The sequence below is a fragment of the Vanessa atalanta genome, chromosome 26 (genome assembly GCF_905147765.1).
Source record: "Vanessa atalanta chromosome 26, ilVanAtal1.2, whole genome shotgun sequence".
Lineage (NCBI taxonomy): Eukaryota > Metazoa > Arthropoda > Insecta > Lepidoptera > Nymphalidae > Vanessa > Vanessa atalanta.
The window spans coordinates 2,121,751-2,138,534 of NC_061896.1; the positions used below are offsets into that span (position 1 = coordinate 2,121,751).

General features: G+C 32.9%; 2 protein-coding genes across 4 annotated transcripts in view; both read right to left on the reverse strand.

The window, feature by feature from the left end:
- Nucleotides 1-3,695, reverse strand: part of LOC125073935 (mitogen-activated protein kinase kinase kinase kinase 5) — a 42,751-nt gene extending 39,056 nt beyond the window's left edge. For both annotated transcript variants that reach the window (XM_047685051.1, XM_047685050.1), the window contains exon 1: nucleotides 3,461-3,695. In XM_047685051.1, the coding sequence (XP_047541007.1) occupies nucleotides 3,461-3,571 (111 nt within the window). In that variant the 5' untranslated portion in view covers nucleotides 3,572-3,695. The remainder of the gene's footprint in view (nucleotides 1-3,460) is intronic.
- Nucleotides 3,696-5,668: 1,973 nt separating this feature from the next.
- The window catches only part of LOC125073863 (ribosomal protein S6 kinase alpha-5-like), a 107,966-nt gene continuing 96,850 nt past the window's right edge, over nucleotides 5,669-16,784 (reverse strand). For both annotated transcript variants that reach the window (XM_047684944.1, XM_047684945.1), the window contains exons 7-18: nucleotides 14,055-14,227; nucleotides 13,659-13,740; nucleotides 13,141-13,303; nucleotides 12,419-12,531; nucleotides 11,917-12,036; nucleotides 11,649-11,753; nucleotides 11,060-11,221; nucleotides 10,573-10,691; nucleotides 10,079-10,175; nucleotides 9,753-9,855; nucleotides 9,378-9,523; nucleotides 5,669-9,187 (exon numbers count right to left, since the gene is read on the reverse strand). In XM_047684944.1, the coding sequence (XP_047540900.1) occupies nucleotides 8,165-9,187; nucleotides 9,378-9,523; nucleotides 9,753-9,855; nucleotides 10,079-10,175; nucleotides 10,573-10,691; nucleotides 11,060-11,221; nucleotides 11,649-11,753; nucleotides 11,917-12,036; nucleotides 12,419-12,531; nucleotides 13,141-13,303; nucleotides 13,659-13,740; nucleotides 14,055-14,227 (2,406 nt within the window). In that variant the 3' untranslated portion in view covers nucleotides 5,669-8,164. The remainder of the gene's footprint in view (nucleotides 9,188-9,377; nucleotides 9,524-9,752; nucleotides 9,856-10,078; nucleotides 10,176-10,572; nucleotides 10,692-11,059; nucleotides 11,222-11,648; nucleotides 11,754-11,916; nucleotides 12,037-12,418; nucleotides 12,532-13,140; nucleotides 13,304-13,658; nucleotides 13,741-14,054; nucleotides 14,228-16,784) is intronic.

Sequence of the window (16,784 nt, forward strand, 5' to 3'; positions counted from 1 at the left end):
ATTAGTTAAGAAATTACAATTTTTACATAACAATGTGCACATATGTAAGTTACATTATTTCAAACAATTACATCAGATTACAATATCGTGTTGTAGTCGTATAAATAAAAATCCTTGACTTTGTAATTAAATCACATGCTATAATGGATGAAGTGTTAGTGACGTTTTTCAATATAACATATGAGAAGGATACATTTGAGCAAATGGGCTATATGATGGTAAGTGGTCATCATTGACAATATACAATAGTAGTCTAAGATATTATAATCATTTCTTTTCTGTACCCAAGATTGAAAACGCATTGGCGATGTAAGTATTGGCTAAAATTTCTTACGACGCCAATGTCTACGGCCAGAGGTGACCACTTACTACCAGGTGGTCCAATTGCCAGTCCGCCCACCTATGCCATAAATATAAAAAAGAAATAAACGCATGACCAATGACTTTATGGGTTGCACGATTGCTTTGATGCCTCTCCGGTGATATGCCATCCCCTTCGGTCGTATCGAATCGTCGTCCCATCGAATGTGGACGTGTCTAAAATACTAACACATCGACATGTGCCAGTATAATATCTAAAGTACGGTCTTGCTTTGCTAAGCACATCAAGCTCCTTATGCCATTCCATGCCAATTTGGCTTTATCTTACAATTGGCCGCGGAACTGAACGAGGTTTCAAACATCGAAGACGATTATTTGGACACTATCTCTGGCAGATAGTAGCCGCATTGAGATACGACAAATGGTGACTTTATAGCGTTTAACGAGCAAACTTGTGCCTCTTTGGGGTTGAATTGGACTAGGTTTCGTCTGCCCCATTCCGAGACTTTGTTTCAACAGACTTGATTTTCCGGTTCTTGTCAAATGATCCCGAGAAATATTAGCGCGGCCGGTGTATGAGGTGTCTACGGTACTATCATCTGAATAGCAATGGATATTGATAATTTTCAACAAGTCATTGATAAACAGAAGAAACATAATAGGTGATACTATGCAGCCTTGTGGAACACCAGAATTGAAGAATTTGAAAGTAGAGTACATCGATGCTCCAATCTGCCAAAAAACTGGTGATCCAGTTGAAAGCCCATAGGAAGAAAGCTTCGAAAGAAGCGCATTTTATAGTATACCAAATATATTATAAAGAGTCAAATAACACTTGTTTATTATTAATTGAATGTAAGAAATATCCATGAATTTATTGTTACGTTCACGAATCAATATAGAAACAGCTGTTAATATCAAACACATCGCTGAGTCATTGACTTAAGTATATTTAAACTTTAAATAGAATGTGGTTATATTGAACAAAATTACATTTAATTGTAACTATTCTGATAGTAATATAATTGCATAATTAAATAACTTACATTTATTGCATTAAAACAATTATTAAATGCAATAATTTTCATAACATTTCTTATTAGAATTTTAAAACAATGGCCTAGTTTTGTTTTTGAACTGTTACTACTATTTATGATTCTACTAAGAAGTATTATTGTTATTTGGTAATAACTTTACTGAGAAAGTATTGTAGTTTATACATTTAATTACTCATTTTAATTTGTAGAATTATGGTTTAATTGTTATTAATGTTTTTTGTGTATATTTTATAGTATGATATTAAACATTATAGTTATTATTTTAGTGCAATACAATGGTTAAATAATTAAAGCATTAATTTGTATTGTTTTGTCTAGTATCGAAGGTAAGACTGAGTACACACTACTTCTTACTACAGGGACAAGGGACCGAACATCTTAGTTCCGAAGATTAGTGGAGCATTGGTGACATAATTAATTTGTGTTATTAATTCTTTAAACACGATAATGAACACTTGGTGAAGAAATTGATAGAATTAAATATGTTACTTGGAAGCTTATAACAAACCTACATTGAATTAGCGTACATTAGAAGGATACATTTCCTTAAGAGAGCTGGATTATGCTCTGTAATCAATTTACAGCCTGTGGCATGAGTTTCAGTTAAAGGTATCACAAATAAGAGTAAGTCTAATAATGAATGTAATCATAGTGTCAGTAGGACTTACTGTATTAACTTATATCTAACAATATATCTGAGATATAATTTATTAGTTTAACATGAATAAGGTGTGATTCATATGGACTAACAGAATCTGACAAATGAAATACCTACAGAATTTTCCACTTTAAAAATAAAAATGAACTCTGCAAGTACCAATGTAAAGTAACAAAAAAGACACAACTTATATTTATTAATAGACAATTTTAAGTAAAAATCATTCAACAATAATTAATTTGATAGTTTGATTTAATCCTCAGTGAAGTAGTTTAGTTTAAATATTGTTAATGTAACATTTATTTAATAGATTTATTGGTCTTAATTATTATATAAATCTTGATCTTAATTATTATATAGTATAATAAATCACACTAATTGTATGTTATTGATTGTTACACTGGCAGTAATTTTGGCAGTCACCCTTGATAACACAATGCTTGGATTATTTGTAAATATTATTGATATAAAGGTTACCAATAAAACACAATTAAACAATTGTTTGAAATCAAATTGTGCTGAATACCTTGCATCTATATCTTAATGTTTAAAATTATATTTTTAATCTGTGTTACATGGTTTAAAGTGAAGAGTATAAATAATTTTTTTTTTTTCTATTCAAATTTGGAATTAATGCAAATGATCAACAATTTATTCAACAACATTTATTCAGAGTAATTCATACATATTTTGTGATATGTTTAGCTTGCATTTCAATTGCTTATTATGTAATTCCTGTCCTAATTTCATATCAGTGTGCTGTATGAAATATGATATCTTTACACAATTTCCTATTCAAACATCTACACTTACTATTAGTATAAATGTATGTGTAAATTATTTTATGTTTTTAGCTTATTTTTTTTTTTAATTTTATAAATGTACAATAACTAAGGCACAGTTCAATAAAATTATTTGCAATTTTTTATTTTTATTTTTGGGCGTGTTTACTTGATAATTATTAAGGAGTAAAAAATTATGAGATAAACATAGTTAATGTTTTTCCTTTCAAAGAATAAATTTTGTATCTTATCAACAGCACTCCTCCAAGGACAATAAGAGGTAATTAACGATGCAATACGTATTCGAGAAAAAAAAAACAAAATCGAGACAAAGCCATTTCGAATTATTAATGTTGAATGGGTGTGTACTTATTCATTTTAATTAACTCATTTTACATTCAAGGCCGCAGCAATCGCGTGCTGTTTATTAAAAATATGCCCACTATAAAATACTTCATGCCAATTTCATACAAAATTCAATGCAGCGACAAATGACATCGAACACCAAATATCGTATGCGAATGACGATCCATGAACCGTTACGAATCGCTCATAAGCACGGTGAATCATTCGCGAATCGAAATAATTGGTTACAAACAACCTGATGATGAGAAAAAATAGAGTTTAGAAAGGTCCCCTACCTTGTACACATCTCCGTAAGTGCCCGAACCGATCCTCTGTATGAGCTCGTATTCATCTTGAGGATTCCTACGCGATATATCCGAGCTTAAAACACCACCACTATGCGCCATAATCACTAGCGTACACTAATCTAACATTTATTTACACTTTCATCTCATTATTCACATAATTGTAACACAAAAACGTCGACAAATTAATTATTTTTTACACACAAACTAGACATCTCCGTCTGACGTCTGACACCACAGAATAAATAATGTCAAAATTCCTCACATTTACGATCTATGATAAAGTTGCCAGTACCAATATTCCGAATAAGTAAGTTATTTTTTTACTTGCGATTTGGAATTAATTAATTGGTATACTTGACTTCTTAATTTTAATATTACAACTATTTCATCTAAAATAAAACAACATGTTAGCACTTAATCCTGTGTAGCTTATACGTGATTTTACATACTACGTACTTTTGTAAATAATTTTAAAAACGAAAAATTATTTTCATACCATATCAATAATTATTTATTTTTAAATAATGTTATCATTAAATTTATTTATAATTGATCTAAAGCAAACAGTTATTGCATAAGTATTCTCATGAGCAAACTTATGAATTATTTACTATTTATAAAAACTTTATACAATCTCAGATTTTGACTGAGACTTTATAAAGACTGAGAGACCATTTGAATACAAAATAGTTCAATCAAAGCTAATTAGTATGTTAGATGTAGTAAACTAGCGTAGTTACAGTGTTTACTGTAGTAACACCACACTTAAGTTCTGCCAGGGCCGATACGGTTAAATGATATACGGTTATTTAATGTCACATGGATGTTTCAATTGCCCATCAATAGTTAATATATCGATATTAGAGTTGTACAATATTATCGATAGTATCTATTGAAAAACTATTTATGAGAAATAATACTATATTTTACTGAAATTGCTGTCGATACTTTTGAAATATCGGTATTTATTCAAAGTCCATCGATTAAAATTAAATTAATTATTTAAAATTTATTTAATATCCGTTACTTAATCATAAATCTTTGGATAGACGCAAATCCATTGAATTCATATCATTTATAAAAAATAAACAGACAACTGTTCGACTTATTAATCTACTAGCTTGCCATCACGACCTCGAAATAAAGTTTTTACCACTTCATAATCATTATCCAATTGCAATCCATTGCTGTACAGATTTTCTGAGGTAAAAAATCTTGGTTTTTCGCTCTCCGCATCCGGTCAGGTCCCGTCTTTCTTAAGGGCATCGTTGGATCTGGGTGTGGGGTGCGTACTATCTTAAATTACCGAACGTACAATGTATATCATCCACGCCTCGCGTATTTAAATATCTCGTAATATTGCTAAAACTATAAGTTTAATTTGCGAAGTCTGGAAGGTATTAGTAATTTTCATTTTGATAAGTGTTAATATGTTGAGAAAATTAAACTAAATTGTCCAAAAAAAAAAGTAATATATGTATATAGATAATTTATTGAAATACAAGACTGAAAAAATAACTTAGAATAACATACGTAGAATATAGACGCGGTACATAAATAAAGTTTAAGTTAAAATAAGAAGTACAATACATAAGTGACACTGGAACTCAAATGGTATAGACATCAGAAACGTCTCAATCTACCCAAAAAAACCCGAGCACCTCCCCGATATTCGTCATATCTGAGTCATCGGTGAGGCGCTAAATCTGTTTTGGAAGGAAGGCTGACAAACATTAGAAAGATTAGCAGTAGTAGTCATTTTATTTGATAATTACCCGTTCAGGATGCATTTATTTATTTATTTATTCGAATTTTATCCACAGGATGATATTTGTATTAGACCTCCCATCTACAATCAACTTTTAGTTAGGTACTAAGCATAGTTTTAAAGTCTTGTTTAGCATTAAGGAAACATGTAGGCCAGGTGTTTGAAAGTCCCCCGAACCCGAGGCCTGGAGCAGACCCTTCCGTGCTCCTTTCTTATGTGTCTGCAGGCACAAAAGACAAAACATCTTACTTCCCAAACCACTTACCAACAGGTCCGTTCGCCTACGGAGTATTTTCTGTATAAATTCTGTTGGATCTTCAACCAGTGTTTAACAAACGTAGTCTTGTTTAATGAAACACCACCGTAGTCCAATCAATGTATATATTTGTTGATAACATCAAGGGTATTTTAATAAAACGATAGACAAATGTTAAAATGGTATATTTATTACAATCCAATATCTCGGCCGGCATTTATGTAACATTTTACAAAATTTGTTTAACGCCGACACTACAATAATAACTTCTATCACTTTATTATAAAATTATATAATCTTTTGGTTCAATCCATTTAAGTGCACTTTTACATACATTACGACGTACTGACGTAATACTTATCTCAAGCGAATGGAAATTCTTAATTTCCCACCAAATATTCACTTCGCGTCTATAATGACTTGCCTTATTATGCTGTTTATATAAACAAGCTGTGATAAACACACTTTTTCGATGCAAACGACATGAGCCCTGATGATAAATTTCATTTTGACAGTTAATAACAATCGGAAATTTTTGTAATTGTTTAGTTTTTCTACTGGACTTTTCAGACCAATATTAAATACTGATTTTTAATGAAAGTTTATATGAAAGTGGTGATAATGAAGTGATTTATACATTATAATAAAAATAAATATTTTACGCATTTCAAAGAAAACTGTTAAAGAAAGCATAGTAAAAGTGTCCAAATAAACTCTTACATAAAAGAAAATATCAACGAAAATAAAAATATTGTACGCAACGATTAACTTTGCAAAGATTCAGTTTTAGCAAACATATATTTTTTTATTATTATGAACTTGAGACATTTTTTAATACTAATGAACTGTCAAACCTGTTGTAAACAAACTGGGACAGTCTTGATACTTATAGATAGTGCGACCGTGTGATTACTTGTCGAATACAATGTTTAAGTTCGTATTGAATATTAATTAATAATAATAATAATGAATAATTTTACATTTAAATAAAATGTCTGAATTAAAACATGGTTAGATGAAACTACAATAATTTTGATACAAGTTCACTTATAACAAATTTGTTTTATGTTTTCGATACAATCAAAGTGAAAGAATTACCACAGCTTGCTTTTTAAATCTATAAATACGAGTATAATTCACATTTATTTTTGATAATAATTTGTTTAAACTCGTATGTGTTTAATAATACAAATGTTCCAACAATAAAACTGGCAATACAACAGAATTATTGCATGATAAATTTTACATATATTTATGCAGTTGTAACAATTTATAAAGCATTTTTCTCATATAAATGAATCAATTTATCAATATTATTGTTATTGCTTTATAGTCTTTGTAACGGTATATAAATATTGTGACATATCATCCGCTGTGTTGCCATTATAAAATTTTAAATATATATAATATATATACGACATATTTTTTTATATATGAACACACTTTTATCCCATACAAGTCGAAGACACGAAATTACATTGAAAAAGAAATTTAGCAAATGATTTTTTTAAACACCAATGATATGCCTTCAGCTATCGACAGTGGCGTATTTTTTTTGAGATTTTCCATAAATAATAATAATTCTTCCACCGTTTTTTTTTTGTACTAAACACTAAATTTATATACATCGAAACAATCAAAATCAATTGTTATTTGGTAAAAGCGCTTAAAACAATGGAGGAAAACTAAATTGAGAAAGTACAGTCGAAGAAATAATCGTGTTACAAGAGACATAAAAAGGCGTGCGTTTTTATACAAATTTACTCAACATTTTTAAGCATGCTTTGGCACTTTCACCATACACAAAATTATATAATTTGGATAATTAAATGGAAGTATATGTAAAAATGTCATCGTTTATGATAATTTACAAATTTAACCTATTAAACTACGTTCAAACAAATATACACACACAAAACTATTTTTTTTTTTTAAATGATAGAGATCTATAAAAACCATCTTGATGCCTTCTGATCAAAAATATAGGATTATAAGATTAAATTACGACAAATCTTAAATTCTAATTGTTCATTAGACTCAAACTAACGAATTAGAATTTAATAAATCATAGAAACCCAACTTAATCAGAAAGTCGTTGCCGGATTGAAATAGAAATTAATTTCAGCTAAGGGAGGAAGTGCTCAACCACACATCGAAATTGCCTATTAATTAATTATTAATTACCTATTCAAAATACATAATAACCAACATCAAAGAATTACTCTAATGGTAATAATAGGGAAAAAGAGTGACTTAAAAATTAGTAGTAACATTAAATAAAAGAATTAAAAATAAAAAAAAAACAGATTACCGTTAATTCATTTCGAACTAGATTGGAGCAGCTAACTAGGGAAATATAACTTACTCTTTTGAATAAATAATCTTTTTTTTTACTAAACTATGCGTGAGCAAGCGTCGATAACTTTTTTTTTTTTAAATTAATTTCTGCTTCACTATCTGTCTCGTTATTTGGAATTTTTCGAGGTTAAATAGCTGAACGCCATATTGGAATTTTCGAAACTAGATAATATATTCAGTTGCCAGACGGCGTAACAGACTATAAAGGATAATGAAATTGTCTATAGTTGATAACGGATGGCGTTACATTTAATTTTTTTTTTTTTTTGGAAAATTAAATCGGACTTACTTGTGTAGGAACGACTTTATTTCACCTACGATTAGCGCGAGTTCTCGTGGTGCGAACGGGGGGCTTTTTCGCTTTACTCGTATTCTTCTTCCCTTTAAGGTTATTCTTTCCTTTGGCATTAGAAGTTTTGGATCGATTGCTCTCGATCGAGTTAACTCTTCGGTCGGATTCGAATGAAAAAGCCGGTATTACGCTCTTCACTTCGGAGGGAGAGAGGCTTATTTCCAGGCGTCTCCTCCTCGAACGAGTCATTCTCACGTTTTGTGTGTCCTGTAGTTCTAATTGCAATGGCTCTACGGTTCTTTTTGCTTTGGCAACCTTGCGCGTTTCGGTTTTCGTTTCCGCACTCGCCTTCCTCGACTGCCGGCCGTTTTGGCCCTTTTCTCTGAGAACCGGCTTCTCGATTTCCTCGTACTTACGTTTACGAGTCGCTCTAGTGACGATAGTTTTATCGTTTTCGATAGACTCTTTGGTTGTTCTAGATTTCTTCTCGTCGGCTTCTGGAATCTTCTTGGGCCGTCCTCTGCCACGTTTCTCTGGCGTTTTATTTTTCAAATCTCTAGTATCTCCATTGACCTTTTGTTTTTTGGCGGAACGAGTATCTATTTTTCTGCGTTTCCGCGGTACCGGTGATTGTGACTCTTTCTTCTTCCGACTCGTCTTTGGGAAGGCGACTTCCGTGTCTTCTAAGCCTTGACTACTTTCTATATAAATATATTCGTCTAGCTTAGACCTCGATTTACCGTATGTCTTTTCTACTGGTTTAACAGACGGTATGTCGTCGTTAATGTCGAAGCTCGGTTCGTCTGCCTCGTTGACGGGCGTGTCTTGGGTGTTGGCCTTGATGAGTTCCACGTCGTTCTCTATGGAATTCTTGTTCATTCTATTCTTGAGGTTGTTTATGGTCTCCAAGAGTGACGTCTCCTTAGATTCCTCAGTGTCCGTAGTCGTTTCCGTCTGTCTAGAAGTGCCCGGCTCGGAAGTGCTGGATTTTCTTTGTTTATTTTTACTACGCCGCTTGTAGAGATCAGCTTTGGTCATATCCTGAAACATTTTTTAAATTAATTAATTTTAGCATTTCGGACTTCTGATGCAAACGGATCTCTCAGAGTAACTTTCGTCTTATTTGTGTATACTGTTACAGCTATTTTTTTCCACATTAAATATAATATGTTTGGATTTTCTTTTAAATTTCTCGTTGTTTTTACTTTAAACAAATTGAAACTAATCGAACCTGTAGTTTGAAGTTGTTTCCATCTTGGAAATTAACTCCCAAGTCTTGTAGGAGCTCGTTGACAGTCAATCTATCGGCGGGCTCCACTGCGAGCAAGCCCGACACGAGGCGTTTACTATCTTCGGATATGTTATCCCACGCTGGACCTGTGTGGTATATTTTTAAATAAAATAAGCAATAAAAATATCAACTAGGTACTTTGATAAAACGTAGAAGAAAATTGCAACATTGTACTAAAAGTTAATAGCAGTTTTTTATTGAAATAAATTTTAATTGTATATATGGTTGTATACATACGTTATGGTCCTTCGAGCCGGATTAAGCCAGAATCCACGACGTATGGGTTAAATAAAAGTTCTAGAGTATATGCCTCACCTTCCATAGTAAAGCTACCGCTTCTGATCCTATCCATGAAAGCCGTGACCGGTTCCTTCTTCGAGATAGGTTGGAAGGGAGCCTTGCCGCATAGCAGGCAGTACTGAAAGGAATTATTTGAAATTTATTTAAATTCTCTGCTGACTTCTTACTTATATTGTTTGTCGATCTCATTGAGACACATTACAAGCGTTTTTACTAAAGTATATCTGAGCGCAAATATTACACTTTCAAGAGTAATAATTTCACCTTTTAATGAGTAATTTTTTTAAATTGCTTTTATGCCAGTTACATATGCGTGTCGGGCGATAATATAGAGTACTCACGAATATGACGCCCAGACTCCACAGGTCGCAGCCGGCGCCGTAGCCCGCCACGCCGCCGCGCGCGCACGACACCACCTCGGGCGCCGCGTACGGCAGGCTGCCCAACACATGGCCGTTACACAAGCATTCATTAACATGGAGGCCTACAGCCCATCCTGGTGGATTGGATTGAGAGTCCAAGACGGGTCAAGTTACTGAGAATGTAATGATTTTCTGTTAATTCGAAAGTACATTTCAAACTCTCAATGGTCGTATCGCATTTACAGGCCATTCGGGTGATAAGAGTGAAGGAATAAAGGGTTTGCTGGGATTGTGCGCACTCTCGTGTGTGTGTGTCTCCTAAGTATAATTTAAAAAATACTATAATTTGTCTTCAGATTAGTACCTTTTCCACGTATAATGTGTATGCTAATTTAAAATATATATACGTATTAATAGTAATTTACTTTTTTTTGTTAAAAAAAATGAATGTTCGCATCTAATAAGATAAGTACCTGAAACACGGCGTCATCATCCGCTGCCGTTCGTCGCAGTCGGGTAGTCGTCGCGCGAAGCCGAAGTCGACTACTTTCACCTTCGCTTCGTTTAAACGTGTACTACTCAGAAGAATGTTCTGATAAAAAAAAATAAGATTCTTTAAGACCACTCTATTGATATCGTTCGATTGTTTTTTTCTTCGATTCAGTCGAGTTTACCTCAAAAGTAAACAGTTTAGGAAATAAAATCTATGCTAATACTGTAAATACGAAGGTAACTCCGTGCGTCTGCGGCTTTAGACGGCCAAACTCCAGAACCGAATTTTATGAAATTTGGTATGAGGCAAATTTGTTACAGAGGGCTTTTTACGCCTAACCTTTGACGATAAATCTATCAATTAAGGCGGGTGACGAGTATTTGGTCAAAAGCCGTCCCATCCCGATCAATCAAGTTCACAAAAATGTCCAAAATGAACGAATTAGGAATGAAACGAGCGCCTCGCACCTCGGGCTTGAGGTCGCGGTGCACGACGTGTCGCGCGTGCATGTGGCGCACGGCGAGCGCGAGCTGCACGAGCACGCGCCGCGCCACGCGCTCGCCCGCGCCGCCCAGCAGCGCCGACAGCTCGCCGCCCGGCGCCAGCTCCGTCACGATGTACGTGAACGCCTGTGTGTGTAAATACTTATGTTTGTGCATATTATTAACACCTTGTATTTGGGACAATGCCGATATTCTTTTTATAAAAAAAAAGAATAAAACAACTTGCGCGGTGAGGCCAATGTTTACACGATATCGGCTGTCATTCATATGAGATGAAATCAAATTTGAAAATATTCGAATATCAAAATTGAGTTTGAAAATCCAAATATTATAAAAAAAATAAAAAAATTAATTAGGAATGAGAGTATAAAACATAACGTAGAGGAACAAATTTAAAAAAGTAAATATTGGGCAAAAATGCCCACTAAATTTACACAAATTATTAGAGCGATTAATTTATCTACCACTAGTACTAAGTCTATGCAAAAATTTAAGAATTTTAGAGGAAATCCAATAGTAGTTACCGATCTAATTCTAATAAAACTATTCTTACCGAATCGTGAAAAACTTCATGTAAGGTTATAATGTAAGGGCATCCTTGACACGCTTTGAGCAATTCGATTTCTTGTTTGACGTCTTTTCTCTGTGATGATATTATCTGTGAAAAAAGTCATTCATCATCGATTGGAACTCAATATTTGATAAAAAAATGACCTTCTAAGCACTAACAATGGAATGGCACGAATATAAAGTAAAAAAAAAATACAGTTATATCTATTCATCTATTGAAAATTATAAATTAAAAAATAGTTAGTATTTACCTTCACGGCGTATTCTTTGCCCGTTTGTCTGTGTATACATTTTCTACACACAGCGTACGACCCATCTCCAAGGAGGGGCGTACTCAGGTCCACAGCGTACTTTTGGAAAAAGGGCGAATCCTGTAAAGTTGAGATCAATTGTAATTCATGTAGTTCAATGTTTTTTTAAATTAATATTTTTAAATAATTAAATACATTTTTAAAACCTCAAGTTAATATTAGTATATCTTATAATGTAGTTCCCATACTCATAAAACTAAAACTCAACTATGTATTGGGCACCTCCCAAAATATAGTCGCCTTAAAGTTAATGTGTAATATTTGGTATTCTAAAACATAAATATTCATCTATTTTCAAAAAGGCTTTCAATAAAAGACGAATAATTGTCAAAGATCATTAGTCTAAAACATAACTGTAAGAGGGGTGTAATTATTTTCTTAAACTTATCCTGAGTCACAACATACAATACACAATCAATTGGTGGTACTTAACGATACCAACCTTCGCTACCCATCCTTTTAGTTTGTCGTGTTTCTGTCCGGTAGCTTGCATCCATATCTGATCGGATATTACATTCTCGGAAAAGAGTATACTTGGAGCTACGTACGAATAACCTGGAAGTTAGGAAATATTTTATACAGTAATTTCAAAGTATGTTTAATTTATAAATTTAAAGATAGTTTAATCGTGCGTGTGTGTGTGTGTGTTTAGATATAATCCCAAGTATATTAACCTCAAATATCAGCGGTAGAGTTTGATGATTTGTTTTAACAAAAATGAAGAGAATATTTAATGGTTTGATTTGTATGAATTAAACTAATTTGAAAAGTCTTCAACTATACATATTCCAATTGTGGGATATCTTTTATTTCCAGCAGAAAAGCCTGTTTTCGTTATTGAAAACATAACATTCTGCTATTCGATTCGAAGTCTGAACATTTTACGGATATGTATTTTACAATGTCAGCGATATATAATCTATATTAATTTAGAAGGAAATAAATGAATCATATTTAAAAATTATAATGTACAAAAATCAGCGATTAATCAGACCAAATAAATTTAGTTTAAATTTTGTGTACAATACAATAGGTACTGATACTCCTAAGATTAAAATCAACAAACTAGTGACACCTAAAAAATATGTTTTAGTGAGTTATAATACATTCATTGCATGATATTGTGTTTTCATTTTTATTGATAAATATATTTTAGACCCTTACCTAGGAAGAGCTTGTCATGATGTTTGGGCGCTTGAGCAGGTGAGTCAGTGGGTGGCATTCGAGTGAACTCGTCGGCGAAGTTGCAAGTATCGGCGGCATGTGATAGCTGAGGCACGAAGGGCGCTGATATTTCGCGACGGGCTACCGCTTCCCAGTCTAAGTTCTGAAATTTCACATATGAAGTATTAACGAACATGACTTTTTTTTTAATAAAAAACGTAAGCTAAACGAATTCTAATTGACTTAATTCTTTGCCTAAAGTTCAAGCGATATTTTAAGAATATACTGAAAATCATTTAGCCGTTAATAGTATTTTCTATATTACAATTTTTTCTGTCTGGTGTGCGAATTTTGAGTAATGTGAGATTGTCATTCTCATTTCTTGTATATTATGTATCGCATTACAAATACGTAAAACGTATATAATACATATATGTATAATTACGTGCGTCATTATCGGAAATGTGGTAATTATGCACGAGTCGTCAAAATAACTGACCTCGGAACATAAATCTAACCTGGAAAAATGAGTGTCTTTTCAACTCCTCCGCGTCACCCTCTCCGCCGCCGAGACGACGCCGAGGATCTTTTACTAGAAGTCTGAAATAATTGTTACATATTTATATCATTTTTGGTAAAACTAAAAACTTAAATGCTTATAATATAATAATACTAAACTAAAATGCCTGCATTTTTTTTGCGGATTGCGGGCAAATTAATTAATATATTCCAATTTTTTTCTTGATTTCTATTTCAAGTATTTTTAAAAGATATATATATATATATATAAATTTAACTTTATAAATAAAATATACATTAAAATATTCAAATATTCTTTTTGAAGAACTAAGTTGTTATGAAGTGACCGTGACCATCGAATTCATTAGCATAGTGTACAAAGTTGCAGAACTTACTTCTTAATAAAATCCTGCACTTCCGGACTGACGTCGTTCGGTACGGGGTAGCTGCATCTAACTATACGCTTGGTTATCTCCTGCTGGGTATTCTTCTCTCCCTCGACGGTGAACGGTGACGCGCCAGTCAGAAGTTCGTAGGTGAGGACGCCAACCGACCACCAGTCAACCGCCTGCGGACAAGATAAAAACATTATTAAGACAAATGTATTGTATAATAGATTGTAACATAACCAGTTAATAACCTGCGTGTGAGAGGTGAGGGGGGGGGGGGGGGTTAAGCAGTCGTTAGTTATGTCCTTTCGGTCCTATAATCGGTTACGTTGAGATGTGAAAGACGACAAAAAGTGACGCATTTGTAACACTAGATTAGAACATCATAGCTTATCGAAAGTCAATGATTTCTTTATTAAATATATTTATGTCCAAATATTATTTTGCACAATATTTATGTATTTGGTCTCTCTTTTCTTACTATTCTAAATATATGTTGTTTGAAGAAGGATTAATGTAATTAAAATATTTTCTTTTATGATATAGATAGGCGGAGCAACCTTGGGAACTAAGATGTTATGTCCCTTGTGCCTGTAGTTACACTGGCTCACTCACCGTTCAAACAAACAACAATACTGAGTAGAAGAATATCTGATGAGTGGATGTTACCTACCCAGACGGGATTTGCTTATATTTCATTTCTTATGTCTCTTCAGTATTTGGTTCTATTTATAAAAACTAATTAGGCGTATGATATATCCATATGTAAATAAAGTAAGAGACTTCCTTATCCGAAAATACCCGATGATCGCCGAGCGCCTGTCATCTCAACGTATTTACGGTTTCCGTGTAGCATAAACCTTGAAGACTATTATCATTACATTGGAATTAAAAACTTATAATTTCCTTCATTAATTTGTGTGTCTCTGTACATTTATTCACGCAAAATATAAACTGACGTTTATAATTTGTTTTAGAGTATTACTGGCCTCGTTGATTCTTTAAAAAGAGGCTTGTATACATTTTAGTTTTAGCATGAAAAATAACCTCAGCAACCGATTGTACCTTTAAAGTAGTCGTTCCATGAATATGTACGCGTGACAAAATATTTTTTTTGCATCAAATATTGTTTCACTAAAATTTTACTCGAAGTCGACTTTGATTTATGTCGTAATTTCACTTGAAAAACTTTTACGTGGAAAGTGGTTCAATACATTTTGTTCAACAGAATCAATCACGATCGACGTAACATTTACGTATGATCCAATCAAATGGCAAGAGGAGTTAGGATAAACAAACAAGTTTGACCTTGAATTGACATGCAATCATTGGTCGCGTTCTAAATAATCGTCATAATAAGTAAGGATTTGAGAAAAAAGGTTTTTAATGTCAAAGTTAATATGAGTGGTTTAGTGAGAGCTATTTGTGATTAACATTATAGGAGTGAGAGAGATATATCTAGGGTTCTGTGTTCATCAACCAGACATATTCCTGTCTCTTTCAAATTATTCATTAGTAAAAAAGAAAATTTAAAACCGATGAAGAACAAATCCCCCATACCGGTCGACCTTTAATTTAATATATTCTCAATACCTATGAAACAATCACGGCTTTAATATTACTAATACAAAAATCACGAGTCCATGAGCGTGTACCTTTAATACTATGTATTTTATGACTGATTCGTCAGGCTGACTGAATCGATTTTACGTGGCACGTTGGTCTAATTGTAAGGTTAAGTGGAGACTATAACTGGATGTATAGTGTTCAAAAACAAATGTCGTTTTTATGACGCTCGGAGTTTAGGAAGTTGCGAGTTAAAAACTCTCATCGCTTGAAGCAGATAAGCCGTTGTTCCTGTGTCCGATCTTTCTCCCGTCGAATGTTAGAGCGAGACAAAATTGTGTGTGTGAAGAGAGTGAAGAGTGTGTGTTTGGACACACACGGTACACTATAATACCTCCTGCGCAGTTGACTAGGCGTTGAGATTGCTCGCCACGACCAAAACTAGGTCAGGAGGACATAATTATTATTATATTTAGATTTTCATAGTTGATAAAATGTTTGCAATATACTTAATTATACCTAACTTCCATTCCGACTTCGTATGGGTAAAGTATCAAGATTCATTTCTCATTACACCCTTAAAGTAAAAAAATCCAAAAAATATATTTATAAATTAAACCTATGTTCCAAATTTAGCATTCAAACTGTGATTTTTGTTGTGAATCGAGTTCATAACAAACGATGTTACAAGTATAAATTAACTTTTTAACACTTTTCTTAAGAAAGCAACAATAATTTATTAAGAATTTATTTTTACTCAATAGAAAAATTTGAAATTCTATCGAAGCCGAAAACTTTTGTGAAACATTTTACCTCACTTATTATAATAACTTATGTACATACTGTGTGCACAGTTGTACATATAATAATTGTATTATACATTATTCATCAATCAACACCGACATTTGATAAAACTTAATAAAAGAAAATACAATCTTAGAATCAAGACAATAAGATTTATATTCCTTTATGATTACAGTCAGGAATCGAACCTTGAACGTGTGATAGGCACGAGGTCGCGGCCGCTGTAGCGGAAGGTTGGACTTGCGTGAAAAAAAAAACAATACACTTTATTTTCAACTCTATTTTCGAAACGGTAACGTTTATAATCATATCATTTCGTATTTCGTGATTTGCCAAGCAATAATGCTCTTTAATGTAAGGGAGGAA